This window comes from Salmo salar, chromosome ssa14 (genome assembly GCF_905237065.1).
Source record: "Salmo salar chromosome ssa14, Ssal_v3.1, whole genome shotgun sequence".
NCBI lineage: Eukaryota > Metazoa > Chordata > Actinopteri > Salmoniformes > Salmonidae > Salmo > Salmo salar.
Window position 1 is genome coordinate 71751786 of NC_059455.1, and position 20243 is coordinate 71772028.

At 41.7% G+C, this 20243-nt stretch overlaps 1 protein-coding gene across 2 annotated transcripts in view; it reads right to left on the reverse strand.

The window, feature by feature from the left end:
• The window catches only part of LOC106570238 (trafficking protein particle complex subunit 9), a 361123-nt gene that overhangs the window by 247227 nt on the left and 93653 nt on the right, over positions 1-20243 (reverse strand). For both annotated transcript variants that reach the window (XM_045694753.1, XM_045694752.1), the window contains 3 exons: positions 17781-17907; positions 16887-17019; positions 15047-15207 (listed from right to left, as the gene is read on the reverse strand). In XM_045694753.1, the coding sequence (XP_045550709.1) occupies positions 15047-15207; positions 16887-17019; positions 17781-17907 (421 nt within the window). The remainder of the gene's footprint in view (positions 1-15046; positions 15208-16886; positions 17020-17780; positions 17908-20243) is intronic.

The following is a 20243-nucleotide window of genomic DNA, read 5'->3' on the forward strand; positions in this document are numbered from 1 at the left end:
TTTATATCCGGTATTTAAATACTGAAAATGATATGTGCCTCATTTGTAAAAATACAACGGCTGTATTTGCATATGAAGACATTAACATAAAGGAGAGGAACAAGGTTGAAACCACCAAACACTCTCTGTCTACCCTACCTGGGCCGTCTAGACTGCCTCATCATTTACTGCTGTTGTTCTGTTGCATAATTCAACTAGTGTGTCAATAGCAGGATACGCTGGGAATAAAAATCAACAGGATTGGCTCTAGACTACACCTATCTAAACATATGTTACATTGTTTGCGAGATCAGACACAATATCGCTATAATCTGAGTGTTCGTTTTCACAAGTTGCTTTCATTTCCGTGCATTCAATTTTTAAAACATTTCAACTGTATTAAATGGTTCTGCCAAAAAATGAATACCTATCAAATGAAATGATCTGTGTTTGGTTGAGATGGTGTGTTAAATCCTAGACGAAGCGTTAGTGTTCTTATAGATTCAACGTTAAGACGATGTATTCCATTCAGCCCATTTCAACCATTACCGGAGTGTTTGACAGGTCATTACAATCCTTTACGCAGTCGTAACGTTAACAGGACAAAACGATAGGCACAAGCAAGAGTATGAAAGAGCCGTAATGAGTAAAATGTAAGCAATCAATCCAGCAAGATTTAAGTGACAGCACCTCTCAAACACAGGAAGTAGATGGCTGAAAAACACAGATCCTCAGGTGGGCGGTGAACACGTGTTGCTAATACTAAGACCCCAAATGAACCAGACTGAGATAGAGATGTTGTTTTTCAAATCAGGGTCTGCACCCTTGTTCAGGTGAATTGTGTATATAATCATTCCTTGCTGGATTTCTGGCTGCATGACAACGCGGGCTGTTATACAGGCTCGAGCAGTACTCTCTCCTTTTACTGACTCCATCGACAGAACCAAAGAAATGTTAACTGTATATGTGTAAATCACAACACAATGTAGGAATAGAGACACATTGTCAAGAGAAAATGTGTTAATGAATGTGTGTGTGGGAGGAGAATGTGTGTAGCCTTAGCCTACTGTTTGTCTCAATCCATTCAAATAATTACTCTAGCCTTGCCTGCATTTCCTTTCCGTTAGCAACGTCAACCGATTGAGTGTATTTGAACAGATATTTCTAATGCGGCTGCTCAGCCGCAAGCACCTCCACCACATCAGCAGCTGAAACGCTCAACGCTAAGCCACCTTTCACGTCAGCATATTAACTAATAGAATAGAATCTCATAAATGCAATAATATCATCTAGTAGAATCAACAGTACCTTCAGAAAGTATTCACACCCCTTGACTTTTTACAAATTTTACTGAATTTAAAATGGATTACGTTTACATTTTTTGACACTGGATTACACACAAGGCACTAAAGTAATACTGCAAACAATGTGGCAAAGCAATTTACTTTTTGTCCTGTATACAAAGTGTTAAGTTTGGGGAAAATCCAATACAACACACTACAGAGTACGGCGCTTCATATTTTCAAGCATAGTGGTGGCTGCATCATGTTATGGGTATGCTTGTAATCGTTAAGGACTGGGGAGTTTTTCAAGATAAAAATAAATGGAATGAAGCTAAGCACAGGCACAATCCTAAAGGACACTTGGTTCAGTCTGCATTTCACCAGACTCTGGGAGATGAATTCACCTTTCAGTAGGACAATAACCTAAAACACAATGCCAAATCTACAGTACATTTGCTTACCAAGAAGAGAGTTAGTGTTGCTGAGTGGCCGAGTCACAGTTTTGAATTAAATCTACTTGATTATCTATGGCAAGACTTGAAAATGGCTGTCCAGCAATTTTCTACAACCAACTTGACAGAGCTTGAAGAATTAAAAAAATAATAATGTGCAAATGTTGTACAATCCAGGTATGGAAAGCTCTTAACAGACTTACCCAGGAAGACTTACACCTGTAATCGCTGCCAAAGATGATTCTAACGTGTTGAATACATATGTAATCAAGATATATTAGTGTTTTATTATTTTTCACAAATGTTTGACTTTTTCATCCACTTTGACAGTAGATCGTTGACCAAAAAAAGGACAATTAATTCCATTTTAATCCCACCTTGTAACAAAAGTCAAGGGGTGTGAATACTTCCGGAAGGCAGAGTAAGGCCTCTTAAGAACCTTTTAGAATGCCTACACATGCTTTAGAAATCATTCAATACCAAATGTCATGTCAAGAGGGAGTGCTCCAAACATCTCTAAAGACATAAAACCATCCAATCCACCCTAACCAAAGTTAAGGAATCTCATCTAAATCAGATGAACTCTGTTCGTGCTGTATGCATGATATATGACCAAACTCTCAAAGGAAACCTGTTCCAGGATCTGTGCCAAACTAAACCCCTCTAGGGAAATAAACCACCGAGCTTCTTAATGACTAGAAGTAATAAGAAAATTAGATGATGCTCTTTTCCTCCACTTACACTACTCCAATTTTTGTCTGTGCCTGACATGGCACCCCATTCCCTATATAGTGCACTACTGGCCAAATGTAGTGCACTATAAAGGGAAAGGGTGCCATTTGGGACACAGCCTTTGTAATTCTGTAATTTCATCATATCCAGAGAGTTTCTGCTTCCAGAGAGAAAACAGTGGACACACAATCAATCATCCGTTTAAAAGCCTTTTGGCTTTTCACCCAAGCTGACAAAGAAAGTGTAAAACATTCTTTCTGACGTTGATGTGCAGCTTGCAGTTCTGGACAACAGTGATTTGGTTTGTCATAATCCTTCATGCTTTTAGCCTCCTCAACCAAGGCGTGACGATACCGCAGAATGTTGCATTTTAACAAATTGCCTTTTAAGAAACTGTTAATACATTGAGAATATATCTGGTGGGATCCCTTTCAAACCAATACATCAACACTACTTGTTAGTATAAAACTGTAGCCTACTTTATGTTGAGTAGTGTACTGAATATTCTTTCCGATTTGGTTCGAGAGAAGTGACTCTTCCAATGTGATTCATAAACACAATGAAACACCTTGATAAGTTCACAGCCAGGACTTCAACTGAAAGCTGAAAATGTGAGGACTGTACTGTATGTTAAAATCAAACAAAAAAATAGCAGAGGACTCTCTCCCTATAAGACAGATTGCTTCCCACAGCCCTGTCTAAACACAGGAGGCAGTACAATCATGCAGTCAGTGGTACAACCATGTAATCGCTGCAGTTGAAATAAGGACAGGAGTGTGTGTGTAGGCTGGTAAGGTACTACATCAGCACAGTACTGGCAAGCCACTCCACATTCCCACTTCTACCACAGCCATTTTCCTAATCACATCAGTTTCCTAGGCAACTTCAAAAGGAAAGGTGTGCGTGTGTCGAATTGCAGCCCTCTACAAGCCCACTGGTAAACCACAGCTCTGACAGAGCGGGTGGGTCATTTCAATTCAAACCACGCACCACAGGTAGACTACAGTTTTACCACTCAAACGTAAAGCTTGTAGTTAAGACGGATCCTCAGCGACAACGGCAAACTACGTGACAACTGTTGATGTACAATGTTTTGTCAGAACATATTGCAGATGTCAGCTGGATACATGTGAGAGAAGGACAGAGAAAGAGAGAGGTACAGAGAGCGAGAAGAGAGAGGTACAGTGAGAGGTACAGAGAGAGATAAAGAGTGACTGACCCAAAATTAAGGAAAGCTTTGACTATAGTCTTGCTATTGAGAGGCTGCCGTAGGCAGATCTGGCTCTCAAGAGAAGACAAGCTATGTGCACACTGCCCACAAAATGAGGTGGAAACTGAGCTGCACTTCCTAACCTCCTGCCAAATGTATGACCATATTAGAGACACATATTCCCCTCAGATTACACACTCACAAAGAATTTGAAAACAAATCAAATTTTGATAAACTCCCATATCTATTGGGTGAAATACTACAGTGTGCCATCACAGCAGCAAGATGTGTTACCTGTGACCGCAAGAAAATGGCAACAAGTGAACTCACAAAAACTGACTTCAGTGAGTTCAAGACAACTGGGAACTCGGGAAAAACGAGCTACGACTGGGGAAATACGTTTTGAACTTTCATCCAACTCTGAATTGTAAATCGGGAACTTGAGCCTCTTTCTAGAGCTACGACCTGAAGATCGCTGATGTCATCATGATTCAACCTTTTTTTTCGAGTTCCCAGTAGTCCAGTAGTCCCAGAAAGCACGATAAATCCAGAGAATGTCAGACTTTGATGAAAGTTTGATGACAAAATTTGCGAACAAAGGACCGCCGCACAACCTTCCTGTTCAAGTGAGCACAGCACAACAAGGTGAGTCCAAAAATGTATTTTATGCTGCTGCATAAATGATGTAATATGCCAGGGAGATATGTATACTGTAGCTAAGAAAGTAATACTAAGTGTAGTAAGCTGTACTAAGTGTAGTAAGCTGGTAGTAGCCCATGTGTCTCACCCTAATAATTTGGTCTATTTACCCCTCTTAATTTCACCTACTGTTCTGACTTGGTGGTGCACATGTAGCCTAATACCTGTTTTTGAGAAATGTAATCATCAAATATTTTAAGAGCTTTCATTGTCTGCTTATATGCCCCCTTTATTTATCCTAAGGTTCTGACTTGGTGTGCAGCGAGAGCACTGTAAGAACGGCCCATGTTCTAAATTCTGTCACTGGACATTTCAAAGTTGCTGAACAAATAGTTATATTGACTATGTCCGTCCTAGCTCGCTCATTAATGTCTTAATCAAAATTACGGATTGCCTCTTATCTGCTTGTCGTCCCCTTATGCCATAGTTTGTACATCTCAATTGTCAGTAGAAACCTCATTTATTTAAGCAAGTCAGCTCCCGAGTGGCGCAGCGGTCTAAGGCACTGCATCTCAGTGCAAGAGGCATCACTATATTCCCTGGTTCGAATCCAGGCTGTATCACATCCTGCCGTGATTGGGAGTCCCATATGGCGGCGCACAATTGGCCCAGCGTCGTCCGGGTTTAGCCGGGGTAGGCCGTCATTGTAAATAAGAATTTGTTCTTAACTGACTTGCCTACATAAATAAAGGTTCAATTAAAAAATATACTGCTCAAAAAAATAAAGGGAACACTTAAACAACACATCCTAGATCTGAATGAAAGAAATAATCTTATTAAATACTTTTTTCTTTACATAGTTGAATGTGCTGACAACAAAATCACACAAAAATAATCAATGGAAATCCAATTTATCAACCCATGGAGGTCTGGATTTGGAGTCACACTCAAAATTAAAGTGGAAAACCACACTACAGGCTGATCCAACTTTGATGTAATGTCCTTAAAACAAGTCAAAATGAGGCTCAGTAGTGTGTGTGGCCTCCACGTGCCTGTATGACCTCCCTACAACGCCTGGGCATGCTCCTGATGAGGTGGCGGATGGTCTCCTGAGGGATCTCCTCCCAGACCTGGACTAAAGCATCCGCCAACTCCTGGACAGTCTGTGGTGCAACGTGGCGTTGGTGGATGGAGCGAGACATGATGTCCCAGATGTGCTCAATTGGATTCAGGTCTGGGGAACGGGCGGGCCAGTCCATAGCATCAATGCCTTCCTCTTGCAGGAACTGCTGACACACTCCAGCCACATGAGGTCTAGCATTGTCTTGCATTAGGAGGAATCCAGGGCCAACCGCACCAGCATATGGTCTCACAAGGGGTCTGAGGATCTCATCTCGGTACCTAATGGCAGTCAGGCTACCTCTGGCGAGCACATGAAGGGCTGTGCGGCCCCCCAAAGAAATGCCACCCCACACCATGACTGACCCACCGCCAAACCGGTCATGCTGGAGGATGTTGCAGGAAGCAGAACGTTCTCCATGGCGTCTCCAGACTCTGTCACGTCTGTCACGTGCTCAGTGTGAACCTGCTTTCATCTGTGAAGGGCACAGGGCGCCAGTGGCGAATTTGCCAATCTTGGTGTTCTCTGGCAAATGCCAAACGTCCTGCACGGTGTTGGGCTGTAAGCACAACCCCCACCTGTGGACGTCGGGCCCTCATACCACCCTCATGGAGTCTGTTTCTGACCGTTTGAGCAGACACATGCACATTTGTGGCCTGCTGGAGGTCATTTTGCAGGGCTCTGGCAGTGCTTCTCCTGCTCCTCCTTGCACAAAGGCGGAGGTAGCGGTCCTGTTGCTGGGTTGTTGCCCTCCTACGGCCTCCTCCACGTCTCCTGATGTACTGGCCTGTCTCCTGGTAGCGCCTCCATGCTCTGGACACTACGCTGACAGACACAGCAAACCTTCTTGCCACAGCTCGCATTGATGTGCCATCCTGGATACCTGAGCCACTTGTGTGGGTTGTAGACTCCGTCTCATGCTACCACTAGAGTGAAAGCACCGCCAGCATTCAAAAGTGACCAAAACATCAGCCAGGAAGCATAGGAACTGAGAAGTGGTCTGTGGTCCCCACCTGCAGAACCACTCCTTTATTGGGGGTGTCTTGCTAATTGCCTATAATTTCCACCTGTTGTCTATTCCATTTGCACAACAGCATGTGAAATGTATTGTCAATCAGTGTTGCTTCCTAAGTGGACAGTTTGATTTCACAGAAGTGTGATTGACTTGGAGTTACATTGTGTTGTTTAAGTGTTCCCTTTATTTTTTTGAGCAGTGTATATATCAGCTATGTTTATTTAAAAGACAGTAAATAAGGCTGAATGAACTGTTTCGCTGCCAGGCAAGGCTCCTCTGATAGCCAGGTGTAGCAGTGGTAAGGTGTTGGGACTGCTGTTGGGACAGCTTTATGTAGGCCCTTACAGTTTGTGGGCACCGTTATAGTGCATGTGTCGTGTCGTGTCGTGCCGTGCCGTATAGTGGCTTTGCAGGTACGGACCCACATTTTTTTTCCACCACCAAGATTTACATGCTAAAATCGCCACCGTATAGACATAATGACATTTGAAATGTCTTTCTTTTGGAACTGTTGTGAGTGTAATGTTAACTGTTCATTTTTTATTGTTTATTTCACTTCTGTTGAAATTGAACAGAGAGAGAGAGAGAGAGAGAGAGAGAGAGAGAGAGAGGTACAGAGAGAGAGGTACAGAGAGAGAGGTATAGAGAGAGAGGTATAGAGAGAGAGAGGTACAGAGAGAGAGAGGTACAGAGAGAGAGAGAGGTACAGAGAGAGAGGTACAGAGAGAGAAAGGTACACAGAGAGAGAGAAAGAGAGAGAGAGAGGTACAGAGAGAGAGGTACAGAGAGAGAGAGAGGTACACAGAGAGCGAGAGCGAGAGAGAGAGAGAGAGAGAGAGAGAGAGAGGGAGGGAGGTACACAGAGAGAGAGAAAGAGAGAGAGAGAGAGAGAGAGGTACACAGAGAGAGCGAGAGAGAGAGGTACACAGAGAGAGCGAGAGAGAGAGGTACACAGAGAGAGCGAGAGGTACACAGAGAGAGCGAGAGAGGTACACAGAGAGAGCGAGAGAGAGAGGTACACAGAGAGAGAGAGAGAGAGAGAGAGAGAGAGAGAGAGACCTCTCTGATGACAGTAGGGAGGACGCAGAGAGCTGTGGGTTGGCAGCACACTACATTGCTGCCTGCCATAAGATGAGGGACAGTGTCTGACAGACCAATCAACCTGCACATGTCCTCTACTGTATGCTTATTGTTATTGTTCAATGTATGGTTATTCTGACCCTTGGTTATTGTTGTTACTGTTGTCCCGTTGACAATTTTGATTTTTATTCTTATTATTTTCATTTTGTAAATATCCAAAGTAAGCTTTGGCAATATGTACATTGTTACGTCATGCCAATAAAGCAAATTGAATTGAGAGAGAGAGAGAGGTACACAGAGAGAGAGAGAGAGAGAGAGAGAGAGAGAGAGAGAGAGAGAGGTACACACAGAGAGAGAGAGAGGTACACAGAGAGAGAGAGAGGTACACAGAGAGAGAGAGAGGTACACAGAGAGAGAGAGAGGTACACACAGAGAGAGAGAGAGAGAGAGAGAGCGAGAGAGAGAGAGAGAGAGAGAGAGGTACACACAGAGAGAGAGAGGTACACAGAGAGAGAGAGAGGTACACAGAGAGAGAGAGAGAGAGAGAGAGAGAGAGGTACACAGAGAGAGAGGTACACAGAGAGAGAGAGGTACACAGAGAGAGAGAGAGAGAGAGAGAGATACAAATAAAGAGAGAGAGAGATACAAAGAAAGAGAGAGAGGTACACAGAAAAAGAGAGAGAGAGAGAGGTACACAGAGGGGTGCCATAAGATGAGGGACAGGGACAGACCAATCAACCTGCACATGTCCTCTACTGTATTGTTATTGTTCAATATATGGCTATTTTGACCCTTGGTTATTGTTGTTACTGTTGTCCCGTTGACAATTTGTATTCTCTTTTTTTTTTTCATATTGTAAATACCCAAAATAAGCTTTGGCAATATGTGCATTGTTACATCATGCCAATAAAGCAAATTCAATTGAATTGAATTGAGAGAGAGGTACACAGAGAGAGATACACAGAGAGAGAGAGAGAGAGAGATACACAGAGAGAGAGAGAGAGATACACAGAGAGAGAGAGAGAGAGAGATACACAGAGAAGAGAGAGAGAGAGAGAGAGAGAGATACACAGAGAGAGAGAGAGAGATACACAGAGAGAGAGAGAGAGAGATACACAGAGAGAGAGAGAGAGAGAGAAACACCTACCTGGAGGTGACAGCATTCCCTCCCCCATATGCCCCCCTAGGCACAACATAACCAACAAAAACGGGTCACAACTCCTGCAGCTCTGTCGCATGCTGGGTATGTACATAGTCAATGGTCAATATGGTAGGTACACCTATAGCTCATCTCTCGGCAGTAGTACTGAAGACTACTTTATCACTGACCTCAACCCAGTCTCTCAGAGCGTTCACAGTCAGCCCACTGACACCCCTATCAGATCACAGCAAAATCACAGTCTACTTGAACAGAGCAATACTCAATCATGAGGCATCAAAGCCAAAGGAACTGAATAATATTAAGAAATGCTATAGATGGAAGGAATGTAGTTTGGAAACCTACCAAAAAACAATTAGGCAACAACAAATTCAATCCCTTTTAGACAACTTCCTAGACAAAACGTTCCACTGTAACAGTGAAGGTGTAAACTTGGCATTAGAAAACCTAAACAGTATATTTGACCTCTTAGCTTCCCTATCAAATCTAAAAATGTCAAACAGAAAACCGAAGAAAATGAACAACAATGACAAATGGTCTGATGATGAACGTAAAAATCTAAGAAAGAAATTGAGAAACCTGTCCAACCAAAATCATAGAGACCCAGAAAACCTGAGTCTTCACTATCACTAAAACTATGGAAAAAGAAGGAACAGCACGTCAGAAATGAGCTCAATGCAAGTGAAGAATCCAGAGACTCTAACCACTTCTGGGAAAATAGGAAAACACAAAACAAACAACAACACAAAGAATTATCTATCCAAAATGAAGATGTATGGGTAAACCACTACTACAATCTTTTTGGCTCTATAACAAAGAACAAACAGCAAAAACATACATATGATCAAATACAAATCTTAGAATCACTACCAGAACCCACTGGATTCTCCAATTACCTTGAATGAACTACAGGACAAAATAAAAACCCTCCAACCCAAAAAGGCCTGTGTTTTTGATGGTATCCTCAATGAAATGATCAAATATACAGACAACAAATTCCAAATGGCTATACTAAAACTCTTTAACATCATCCTTAGCTCTGGCATCTTCCCCAATATTTGGAACCAAGGAATGATCCACAAAAATTGAGACAAATTTGACCCCAATAACTACCGTGGGATATGCATCAACAGCAACCTTGGGAAATTCTCTGCATTATCATTAACAGCAGACTTGTATATTTCCTCAGTGAAAACAATGTACTGAGCAAATGTGAAATTGGCTTTTTACCAAATTACCGTACAACAGACCACGTATTCACCCTGCATACACTAATTGACAAACAAACAAACCAAAACAAAGGCAAAGTCTTCTCATGCTTTGTTGATTTCAAAAAAGTAATCGACTCAATTTGGCATGAGGGTCTGCTATAAAAAAAAATGATGGAAATGGGTTTGGGGGGAAAAACATACAACATTATAAAATCCATGTACACAAACAACAATTGTGTGGTTAAAATTGGCAACAAAAAAAAACATTTCGTCGGACAGGGCCTTGGGGTGAGACAGTGATGCAGCTTAAGCCCCACCCACTTCAACATACAGTTGTAGTCAGAAGTTTACATACACTTAAGTTGGAGTCATTAAAATGTGTTTTTAAACCACTCCACACATTTCTTGTTGGGATAGGGGGCAGTATTTTCACGGCCGGATGAAAAAACATACCCGATTTAAACTGGTTACTACTCTTTCCCAGAAACGAAAATATGCATATTATTAGTAGATTTTGATAGAAAAACAGTCTGAAGTTTCTAAAACTGTTTGAATGGTGTCGTGAGTATTCCAGAACTCATATGGCAGGCAAAAACCTGAGAAAATTCCAAGCAGGAAGTGGCCTGTCTGAGAATTTGTAGTTCTTCTTTTGATTCTCTATCGAAACTACAGTATCTGTGGGGTTACGTAGTACTTTCTAAGGCTTCCATTGGCTCTCTAAAGCCTTCAGAAAGCGTATTGAGGCGTCTTCTGTCTCTGGGCAGAGTATAGTAGCTCAGTTTGTCAGTGGTCTGCCTGGTGACAAAGAGATTGGATATGCGCTTTCACATGAGCACGTTGTTTTTTCTTTTCGTCTTTGAATGAATACACTATTGTCCGGTTGGAATATTATCACTATTTTACGAGAAAAATACCATAAAAATGTATTTTAAACAGTGTTTGACATGCTTCTAAGTACGGTAATAAAACATTTTGCATTTTTTTGTCTCGAAATGCGCTCGCGCGTTACCCTTTGGATAGTGACCTGAACGCACGAACAAAACGGAGGTATTTGGACTTAACTATGGATTATTTGGAACAAAAACAACATTTCTTGTGGAAGTAACAGTCCTGGGAGTGCATTCTGATGAAGATCAGCAAAGGTAATACCATTTTTCTAATAGTAATTCTCAGTTTAATGTGCCCTGAATTTGGCGGGTGTCTGAATAGCTCACCGTGATGGCTGAGCTATGTACTCAGAATATTGCAAAATGTGCTTTTGCCGAAAAGCTATTTTAAAATCTGACAAAGCGATTGCATAAAGGAGATCTGTATCTATAATTCTTAAAATAATTGTTGTGTATTTTGTCAACATTTATGATGAGTAATTTAGTAAATTCACCGGAGGTTTTGGGAGGAAATGCATGTTCTGAACGTCACATGCCAAAGTAAAAAGCTGTTTTTGGATATAAATATGAACTTGATTGAACAAAACATGCATCTATTGTATAACATAATGTCCTAGGAGTGTCATCTGATGAAGATCATCAAAGGTTAGTGCTTCATTTAGCTGTGTTTTGGGTTTTTGTGACATATATGCTTGCTTGGAAAATGACTGTGTGATTCTTTTTGTCTATGTACTCTCCTAACATAATCTAATGTTTTGCTTTCGCTGTAAAGCCTTTTTGAAATCAGACAATGTGGCTAGATTAACGAGAGTCTTGTCTTTAAAATGGTGTAAAATAGTCGTATGTTTGAAAAATTTAAATTATTGCATTTTTGAGGTTTTTGTATTTCACGCCATGCGATCCCATTGGCTGTTGGCTAGGGGTTCCGGTAGCGTAACGGCTAGATGTAAGAAGTTAACAAACTATAGTTTTGGCAAGTCAGTTAGGACATCTACTTTCTGCATGACACAAGTCATTTTTCCAACAATTGTTTACAGACAGATTATTTAACTTAGAATTCACTGTATCACAATTCCAGTGGGTCAGAAGTTTACATACACTAAGTTGACTGTGCCTTTCAACAGCTTGGAAAATTCCAGAAAATGATGTCATGGCTTTAGAAGCTTCTGATAGGCTAATTGACATAATTTGAGCCAATCATTGGTGTACCTGTGGATGTATTTCAAGGCCTACCTTCAAACACAGTGCCTCTTTGCTTGATATCATGGGAAAATCTAAAGAAATCAGCCAAGACCACAGGAAAAAAGAATTGCAGACCTCCACAAGTCTGGTTCATCCTTGGGAGCAATTTCCAAATGCCTGAAGGTACCACGTTCATCTGTACAAACACCATGGGACCACGCAGCCATCATACCGCTCAGGAAGGTGACGCGTTCTGTCTCCTAGAGATGAACGTACTTTGGTGCAAAAAGTGCAAATCAATCCCAGAACAACAGCAAAGGACCTTGTGAAGATGCTTGAGGAAACAGGTACAAAAGTATCTATATCCACAGTAAAACAAGTCCTATATTGACATAACCAGAAAGGCCGCTCAACAAGGAAGAAGCCACTGCTCCAAAACCGCCATAAAAAGCCAGACTACGGTTTGCAACTGCACATGGGGACAAAGATTTTATTTTTTGGAGAAATGTCCTCTGGTCTGAGGAAACAAAAATAGAACTGTTTGGCCATAATGACCATCGTTATGTTTGGAGGGAAAAGGGGGATGCTTGCAAGCCGAAGAACACCATCCTAACCGTGAAGCACGGATTTGGCAGCATCATGTTGTGGGGGTGCTGTGCTGCAGGAGGGACTGGTGCACTTCACAAAATAGATGGCTTCATGAGGAAGGAAAATTATGTGGATATATTGAAGCAACATCTCAAGACATCAGTCAGGAAGTTAAAGCTTGGTCGCAAATAGGTCTTCTAAAAGGACAATGTTTACTTCCAAAGTTGTGGCAAAATGGCTTAAGGACAACAAAGTCAAGGTATTGGAGTGGCCATCACAAAGCCCTGACCTCAATCCTATAGAACATTTGTGGGCAGAACTGAAAAAGTGTGTGCGAGCAAGGAGGCCTACATACCTGACTCAGTTACACTAGCTCTGTCAGGAGTAATGGGCCAAAATTCAGCCAACTTATTGTGGGAAGCTTGTGGAAGGCTACCCGAAACATTTGACCCAAGTTAAACAATTTAAAGGTTATGCTACCAAATACTAATTGAGTGTATGTAAACTTCTGATGCAATGGGAATGTGATCAAAGAAATAAACGCTGAAATAAATCATTCGCTCTACTATTATTCTGACAATTCACATTCTTAAAATAAAGTGGTGATCCTAACTGACCTAAAACAGGGAATTTTTACTAGGATTAAATGTCAGGAATTGTGAAAAACTGAGTTTAACTGTATTTGGCTAAGGTGTATGTAAACTTCCAACTTCAACTGTATATATGAACGAATTGGCGAGGGCACTAGAAAAGTCTGCAGCACCCGGCCTCACCCTACTGGAATCTGAAGTCAAATGTCTACTGTTTGCTGGTGATCTGGTGCTTCTGTCACCAACCAAGGAGGGCCTACAGCAGCACCTAGATCTTCTACCAGACCTGGGCCCTGACAGTAAATCTCAGTGAGACCAAAATAATGGTGTTCCAAAAAAGGTCCAGTCGCCAGGACCACAAATACAAATTCCATCTAGACACCGTTGCCCTAGAGTGAGTGAGTGAGTGCGTGTGTGAGTGCTGGAGTGCTGGAGTGCTGGAGTCAGAGCAGATCCCCACCAGCTGCAACCTGTTCCATAATCAAGACCTCTACATATTCTCAGTCCTGCCACTTCCAGATCGTAATCTCTGCCCAGTCAGTTCATGTTTCTAGCCGTTTGTTCTTGTTGTGCCTGTGTTCCCTTGCCTGATGCTGTTTTCCTCTCCGCTACAGTTCTGCCCGCTCTGACTCTGGTCCCTGTCTCCAGTCCGACTTCTCGTCAGTCCTGCTACTCTGTCCTGGATTCCCCACTCTACGCTCCCTTGGATTTCCCTCCGGACCTGCTTACCCTGTCCCAACATCTCTCGCTCCAGCCTCAGCACCTGGTTTCCGGCAACCTGCCCAAGCTTCCCCTGACCTGCACTCAATCTCCCCCCGTGTTTCAATAAATACCTTGGTTACCTCATCCCAGTTTCCTCGTCTGAGTCCGCTCTTGGGTTCACCTGTTCCACTCCGCGTGACACATAAAAGGATGCGATTCCCAAACCTTCCATAACAAAGCCATCACCTACAGAGAAATGAACCTGGAGAAGGTTACTAAGCAAGCTGGTCCTGGGGCTCTATTCACAAACACACCCCACAGAGCCTCAAAACAGCAACACAATTAGACCCAACCAAATCATGAGAAAACAAAAAGATAATTACTTACAAAAAAACAGAGCAAACTAGAATGCTATTTGGCCCTAAACAGAGAGTACACAGTGGCAGAATACCTGACCCCTGTGACTGACCTAAACTTAAGGAAAGCTTTGACAATGTACAAACTCAGTGAGCATAGCCTTGCTATTGAGAAAGGCCACGGTAGGCAGACCTGGCTCTCAAGAGAAGACACACTGCCCTCAAAATGAGGTGGAAACTGAGCTGCACTTCCTAACCTCCTGCCAAATGTATGACCACATTATAGACACATATTTCACTCAGATTACACAGATCCACAAAGAATTTTAAAAAATATATATGATTTTGATAAACCCCTATATCTACTGGGTGAAATACCACAGTGTGCCATCACAGCAGCAATATTTGTGACCTGTGACCACAAGAAAAGGTCAACCAGTGAAGAACAAACATCCTTGTAAATACAACCCATATTTATGTTTTTATTTATTTTCCCTTTTGTACTTTAACCATTTATACATCGTTACAACACTGTATATAAACATAATATGACATTTGTAATGTCTTTATTCTTTTGGAACTTCAGTGAGTAATGTTTACTGTTCATTTTTATTGTTTATTTCACTTTTGTTTATTATCTACTTCACTTGCTTAGGCAATGTTAACATATGTTTCCCATGCCAATAAAGCCCATTGAATTGATACACACACACACAGAGAGAGAGATAGGGAGGGACAGAAAGAGAGAGAGAAACAGATGGAGGGAGAGTACATGAAAGGAAACACTGGTTTAAAAAGTGTGTGTGTGTGTGTGTGTGTGTGTGTGTGTGTGTGTGTGTGTGTTTTTGTCTGAACCCTGACCTTTAGTATTGCAGGTCTTGGAGGTGACTTCCAGTGACTCCAAGTCTTCAGAGCCGATGTTCTCCAGAGTGATGGTCAGCTGCTGGGTCTCTCCGTTAAAGAGCTGAACAGACACACTGCTGGACAACTCCTCTTTAGAGGGCTGGAGGGGGTGGGCCGACCTGGAGGGGGATACAGGAGGGTAAGGGTTAAGATATGTCTTCAGACAGCGCTGAGCGATTAACCGAAATGTTGGTTAATTTTCATTTTCTAAACAACTAATTGACCGACATCGTTTCAATTATTTAAATTCATTTAGTTTCCATTTCGTTCTGTTTTTTTGTGAGCTCAATGCAGCTTCTCTAGAGATATTGAGATTAAGCCCGAACTATGCAATGTAGTAGGGAGTTGTAGTTTCCAACAGGACAATATTCTAAATAGTTTAGAGCAGTAAACGTGGTAACTACAATGACCATAATCCATTGCGCACCTACTTCTCCGGTCTGTGTTTCTTTTAAGCCTGCTACATTAGGTTAGCGTGGGAAAGAGAAGGAGAAGAGACAGAAGACACGTGATCGAGAGGGATAGAGAGCAGTTGCTTCGTGAGGTATCTCTATCTGAAAATAGATGATCATGGTTGGTATTCAGCAGTCATAAAAGCCTTATTTACTTTGAAGAACTACAAAATAGTGATTTGTCAGACAGTATAGGCAGCAGCTCTGTAGAGATGAGATGACTTGGAATAAATAATAGTCAAATAAAACAAATGTAATATTCACAACAGCTGAAATATTTGATTAAAGAGAATAAATGATGGTTAATAAGTGATCTGCAGTAATGAGAAGTCACTACAATCATGGGTTTTTATTCATTGTTTTATTCTGTGCTACAGCATTCAACCCACATAATGCATAGTGCATTTAATGTTTGAAAAATAATCAAAAAGAAAAAACGAGATATATTTTGTATTTTTTCAAAACCCAACCGACCTCAAAAAGCATTAATCGCTCAGCACTACTTCAGACCTGGAGATCTGGAGAGACACAGGCAGTTAAGGGTTAAACACATGTCTTCAGATCGCGAGAGACACACAGGAAGATAAAGACATGTTTTATTGACTGGAGGGGTGAGCCAACAGATCAATCAATTCATCGACATTGAGCTTGATCTCGCTCTATGTAGCCGATTTAAAGTTATTCATATAGTGTGTCTAGACACACTGCTCCACAGGGGGTCTAGGACTTTGAGTATTGATGTTGGCCACTGCACTGCATGCAAATCTACACACACACATACACACTTTGTCCACGTGCTATTACTAAAGCTATCTGACCCTGTTGGGTACTGGAATCAACGCAACAGTCAGTCTCATAATTATGTCTTTTGTAATGTTATTGTCCAGCAGCAAGCGACTAGGCTGAAGAGAAAGCATATCTATCCAACATTCTCTCATTACTAAGATACAGAACCTGTAATTATCAAGGTATAAACGGTGACTTAAGTTCTTAGTAATTACAGAGGTCCCAGCCGCTTCCAAAGCTGTTCCTCTTAGGTATCAGTGGGTCATTTCAAAGTAGCTGGAAGAAGAAAGAAACCCACAGATGACTGAACGGAGGGACGACTGCCTTGCAGAAAAGAGCCTGTGAAGATAACAGCCTGTCTAGGGACCGCGGCTGTGAATTATCACCAACTAAAAGTATCAAGATGCGGTTGGGAGCTGGTTGTGTTTTTGGTCCAGAAACCCCACTACCAGTCACTCATTTTAAAGTGGCTCTGACTAAGCAAAGTGAGTACCTACCACTCCGTTACTGGTTGCTCCATCAGGTGCAGTTTTAAGGAGTTAGGGCGGAGGGTGTCTCACCGTGGTAGAGAGGTGCTGAGCTGGAGACGGGGTAATGATGGAATGACCTCCACCATACAGCCACTGGTCCTCACACTGGGTAGACCCTCCAGGAGGCAGTCACTGGTCACACCAAACACTGACGTGTGGTAGCCTACAGACAGGAGAGAAAAGGAGAGGTAAAAGTCAGTGCCCTAAAAAACTAAGGACTAACAAGCACTGCAATAACTTTTCTCCATTCTATGAAGGGTGACATTGAGAACACACTTATAAAGGATTTCTACCCAACCATCCTCTGTTCAAAAGAGTCTAACCTATTAATGTAATATAAATGGGAGAAACAGAGCTGTGAGTCTTGGTTGGTTTATAGTTGGGGCTCCTGTTGTGACATCAGAAAGGTTTACAACACAATCTGAGACCCTCCTCTATTAACCACACACACACACAATTAACCCCCACCCCATCCTCTGGAGAAAGACAATCAAGTCACTTGTCTTAACCATGGGGACAAAATTACAGGCAATTACTGTGGTGCAAGATTAAGACTCAATGACTATGTAGATCATAGGAATTAAAGCTACACTAATATCCCAAGCTACTGAGGGTAACTGAAAGCTGAGATTAACTGACCTATCTCTTTGTCCTCGTTTAACCTGTTTATAAATGGAGGCAGAGAACATGGGGTCTTTCTGCCGGTCGTCAAGGCACACATCAATGTTTTTACATTTTAGTGAAAAATCTGCACATGATTTGTCCAGAAATTACTGATCGTTTCATCAAAAGAACGCCTATTAATAACCAATCTTTGTATTTCGTAAAAGTAAGTTGTCAGGGAGGAAGCCATTTCCATTTCAATGATGCTCTTTCCTGTGTAAGCAGTGTTGATTTGTAAGGGTAAAGTTGTGCTAGACTCACCGTTGACGTTGATGTTGCCTGCGGTTCGTGGGACCCCCACCAGGGTGACGGGGTACAGCCCAGACTCCGCAGGGAGAGACAGGGCAGCAGGCAGGGACTCAAACTCCACGCCCGACGTCAGCAAACCCTGGACAGGACAGAGGACAACAGATCAGTCAGAGAAATTACGCTTTAAATCAGGTTACCATTGAGCATAATTCATAAAACAAATAGTGACTATACTTAGTTTTTCAATAAAATTAGAATACAAAATTCTTGCAACCAATAGAATGTTATATATATGGGGATACAACCATCCCAGATCTGCAGATTTTGCTGCGAAGAGACAGAATCATTAGATCATTTATTTTGGTACTGCCCATATGTAGCTTGTTTTTGGTCGCAGGTTCAGGAATGACTGAAGAATTGCAACATTTACCTGGAGCTAACTCTGCAAATAGCACTGCTGGGTGATTTGAAAAATAGTCAATCGATCAATAATATGATAATACGCTTAGCAAAAATTATATCTTTAATTTACAATCTGTAGAATCTGTGAGAATAGAAAGGTTCAGAACTTTTGTGAAACATCACAGCACAGTTGAAAAATATATGGCAAATAGAAATCAAAACTGGATGGTGTTCAGAGACAGATGGGAGGGGTTCAGTGGACCTGAAGGACGGGACTAAAAACAAACAAAAGATAACTATGGTAAAATATACAGTGTCTGTAAAATGTATATAGTATATATAAACTGGAAGTAGAAGCCTAAGTGTTGTTGTCATCCATTAGTTTGCTCCAATTAGGGGAGGGGGGGGGTAGTGTTAGGGGGAAAATAATAAAGGAACATATATAAATAGTATATATACAGTACCAGTCAAAAGTCTTGACACACCTACTCATTCAAGGGTTTTTCTTTATTTTTACTGTTTTCTACATCACAGAATAATAGTGAATACATCAAAACTATGAAATAACACATATGGAATCACGTAGTAACCAAAAGAGTGTTAAATCAAAATATATTTGAGATTCTTCAAAGTAGCCACCCTTTGCCTTGATGACAGCTTTGCACACTCTTGGCATTCTCTCAATCAGCTTCATGAAGTAGACACCTGGAATGCATTTCAATTAACAGGTGTGCCTTGTTAAAAGTTCATTTGTGGAATTTCTTTCCTTCTTAATGCATTTGAGTCAATCAGTTGTGTTGTGATAAGGTGGCGCCGATGAGGATAGCTGACGTTGTACATGCTTCTAACCAACTGTGCTAATTTGTTTGTTTTTTGGAGTTGTTTGTAACTTTTTTTATTTTTTATTTTGTGAATAATGTTGATGGTACCATCTCTTATGATCAAAAATAACTTCTGGACATCAGAACAGTGATTACTCACCTCGAACTGGAAGAAGCTTTTTCCTTTAACAAGTCCGACGAGAAGGATATACTGCTTTCTCGGTAACAGGGCCAAATCACCGTCATTTGCGTGAAGAAAAGACGGAGGAAAATGGAGCGCAGGTCGGGCTGCCTTCGGAGAAACCGTACGCGAGCGAGTAAACTCCCACTGCCATCCGTTTTACTGACTAACGTGCAATCATTGGAAAATAAAATGTATGCGCAATGATTAAGATTATCCTACCAATGGGAGACTAAAAATTGTAATATCTTATGTTTCACCGAGTCGTGGCTGAATGACGGCACGGATCATATAGAGCTGGCGGGATATTACATGCACCGGCAGAACAGAGAAGCTACGTCTGGTAAGACGAGGGGTGGGGGTATGTGTTTATTTGTCAATAACAGCTGGTGCGCGACGTCTAACGTTAAAGAAGCCTCGAGGTACAGTATTGCCCGCCTGAGGTAGAGTACCTTATGATAAGCTGAAGACCACACTATGTACCAAGAGAGTTCTCATCTATATTATTCGTAGCCGTCTATTTACAACCACAGACTGATGCTGGCACTAATAACGCACTCAACCAACTCAAAAAGGCCATAAGAGAACAAGAAAATGCTCATCCAGAAGCGGCTCTCCTAGTGGCCGGGGACTTTAATGCAGGCAAACTTAAATCAGTTTTACAAACTTTTTACCAGCATGTCACATGTGCAACCAGAGGAAAAAAACCTCAAGACCACCTTTACTCCACACACAGAGATGCATATAAAGCTCTCCCCCACCCTCCATTTAGCAAATCTGACCATCTGCAAATCTGCTTACAAGCAAACACTAAAGCAGGAAGTACCAGTGACTCGCTCAATACGGAAGTGGTCAGATGATGCGGATGCTACTCTACAGTACTGTTTTGCTAGCACAGACTGGAATATGTTCCGGGAATCATACAATGGCATTGAGGAGTATAGCACATCAGTTACCGGCTTCATGAATAAGTGCATCGACAACGTCGTCCCCACAGTGACCGTGCGTAAATATCCGCATCTAGCATCTAGCTCTTGAAAAATATTAGGGCCTACAAACAGAAACCCAGAC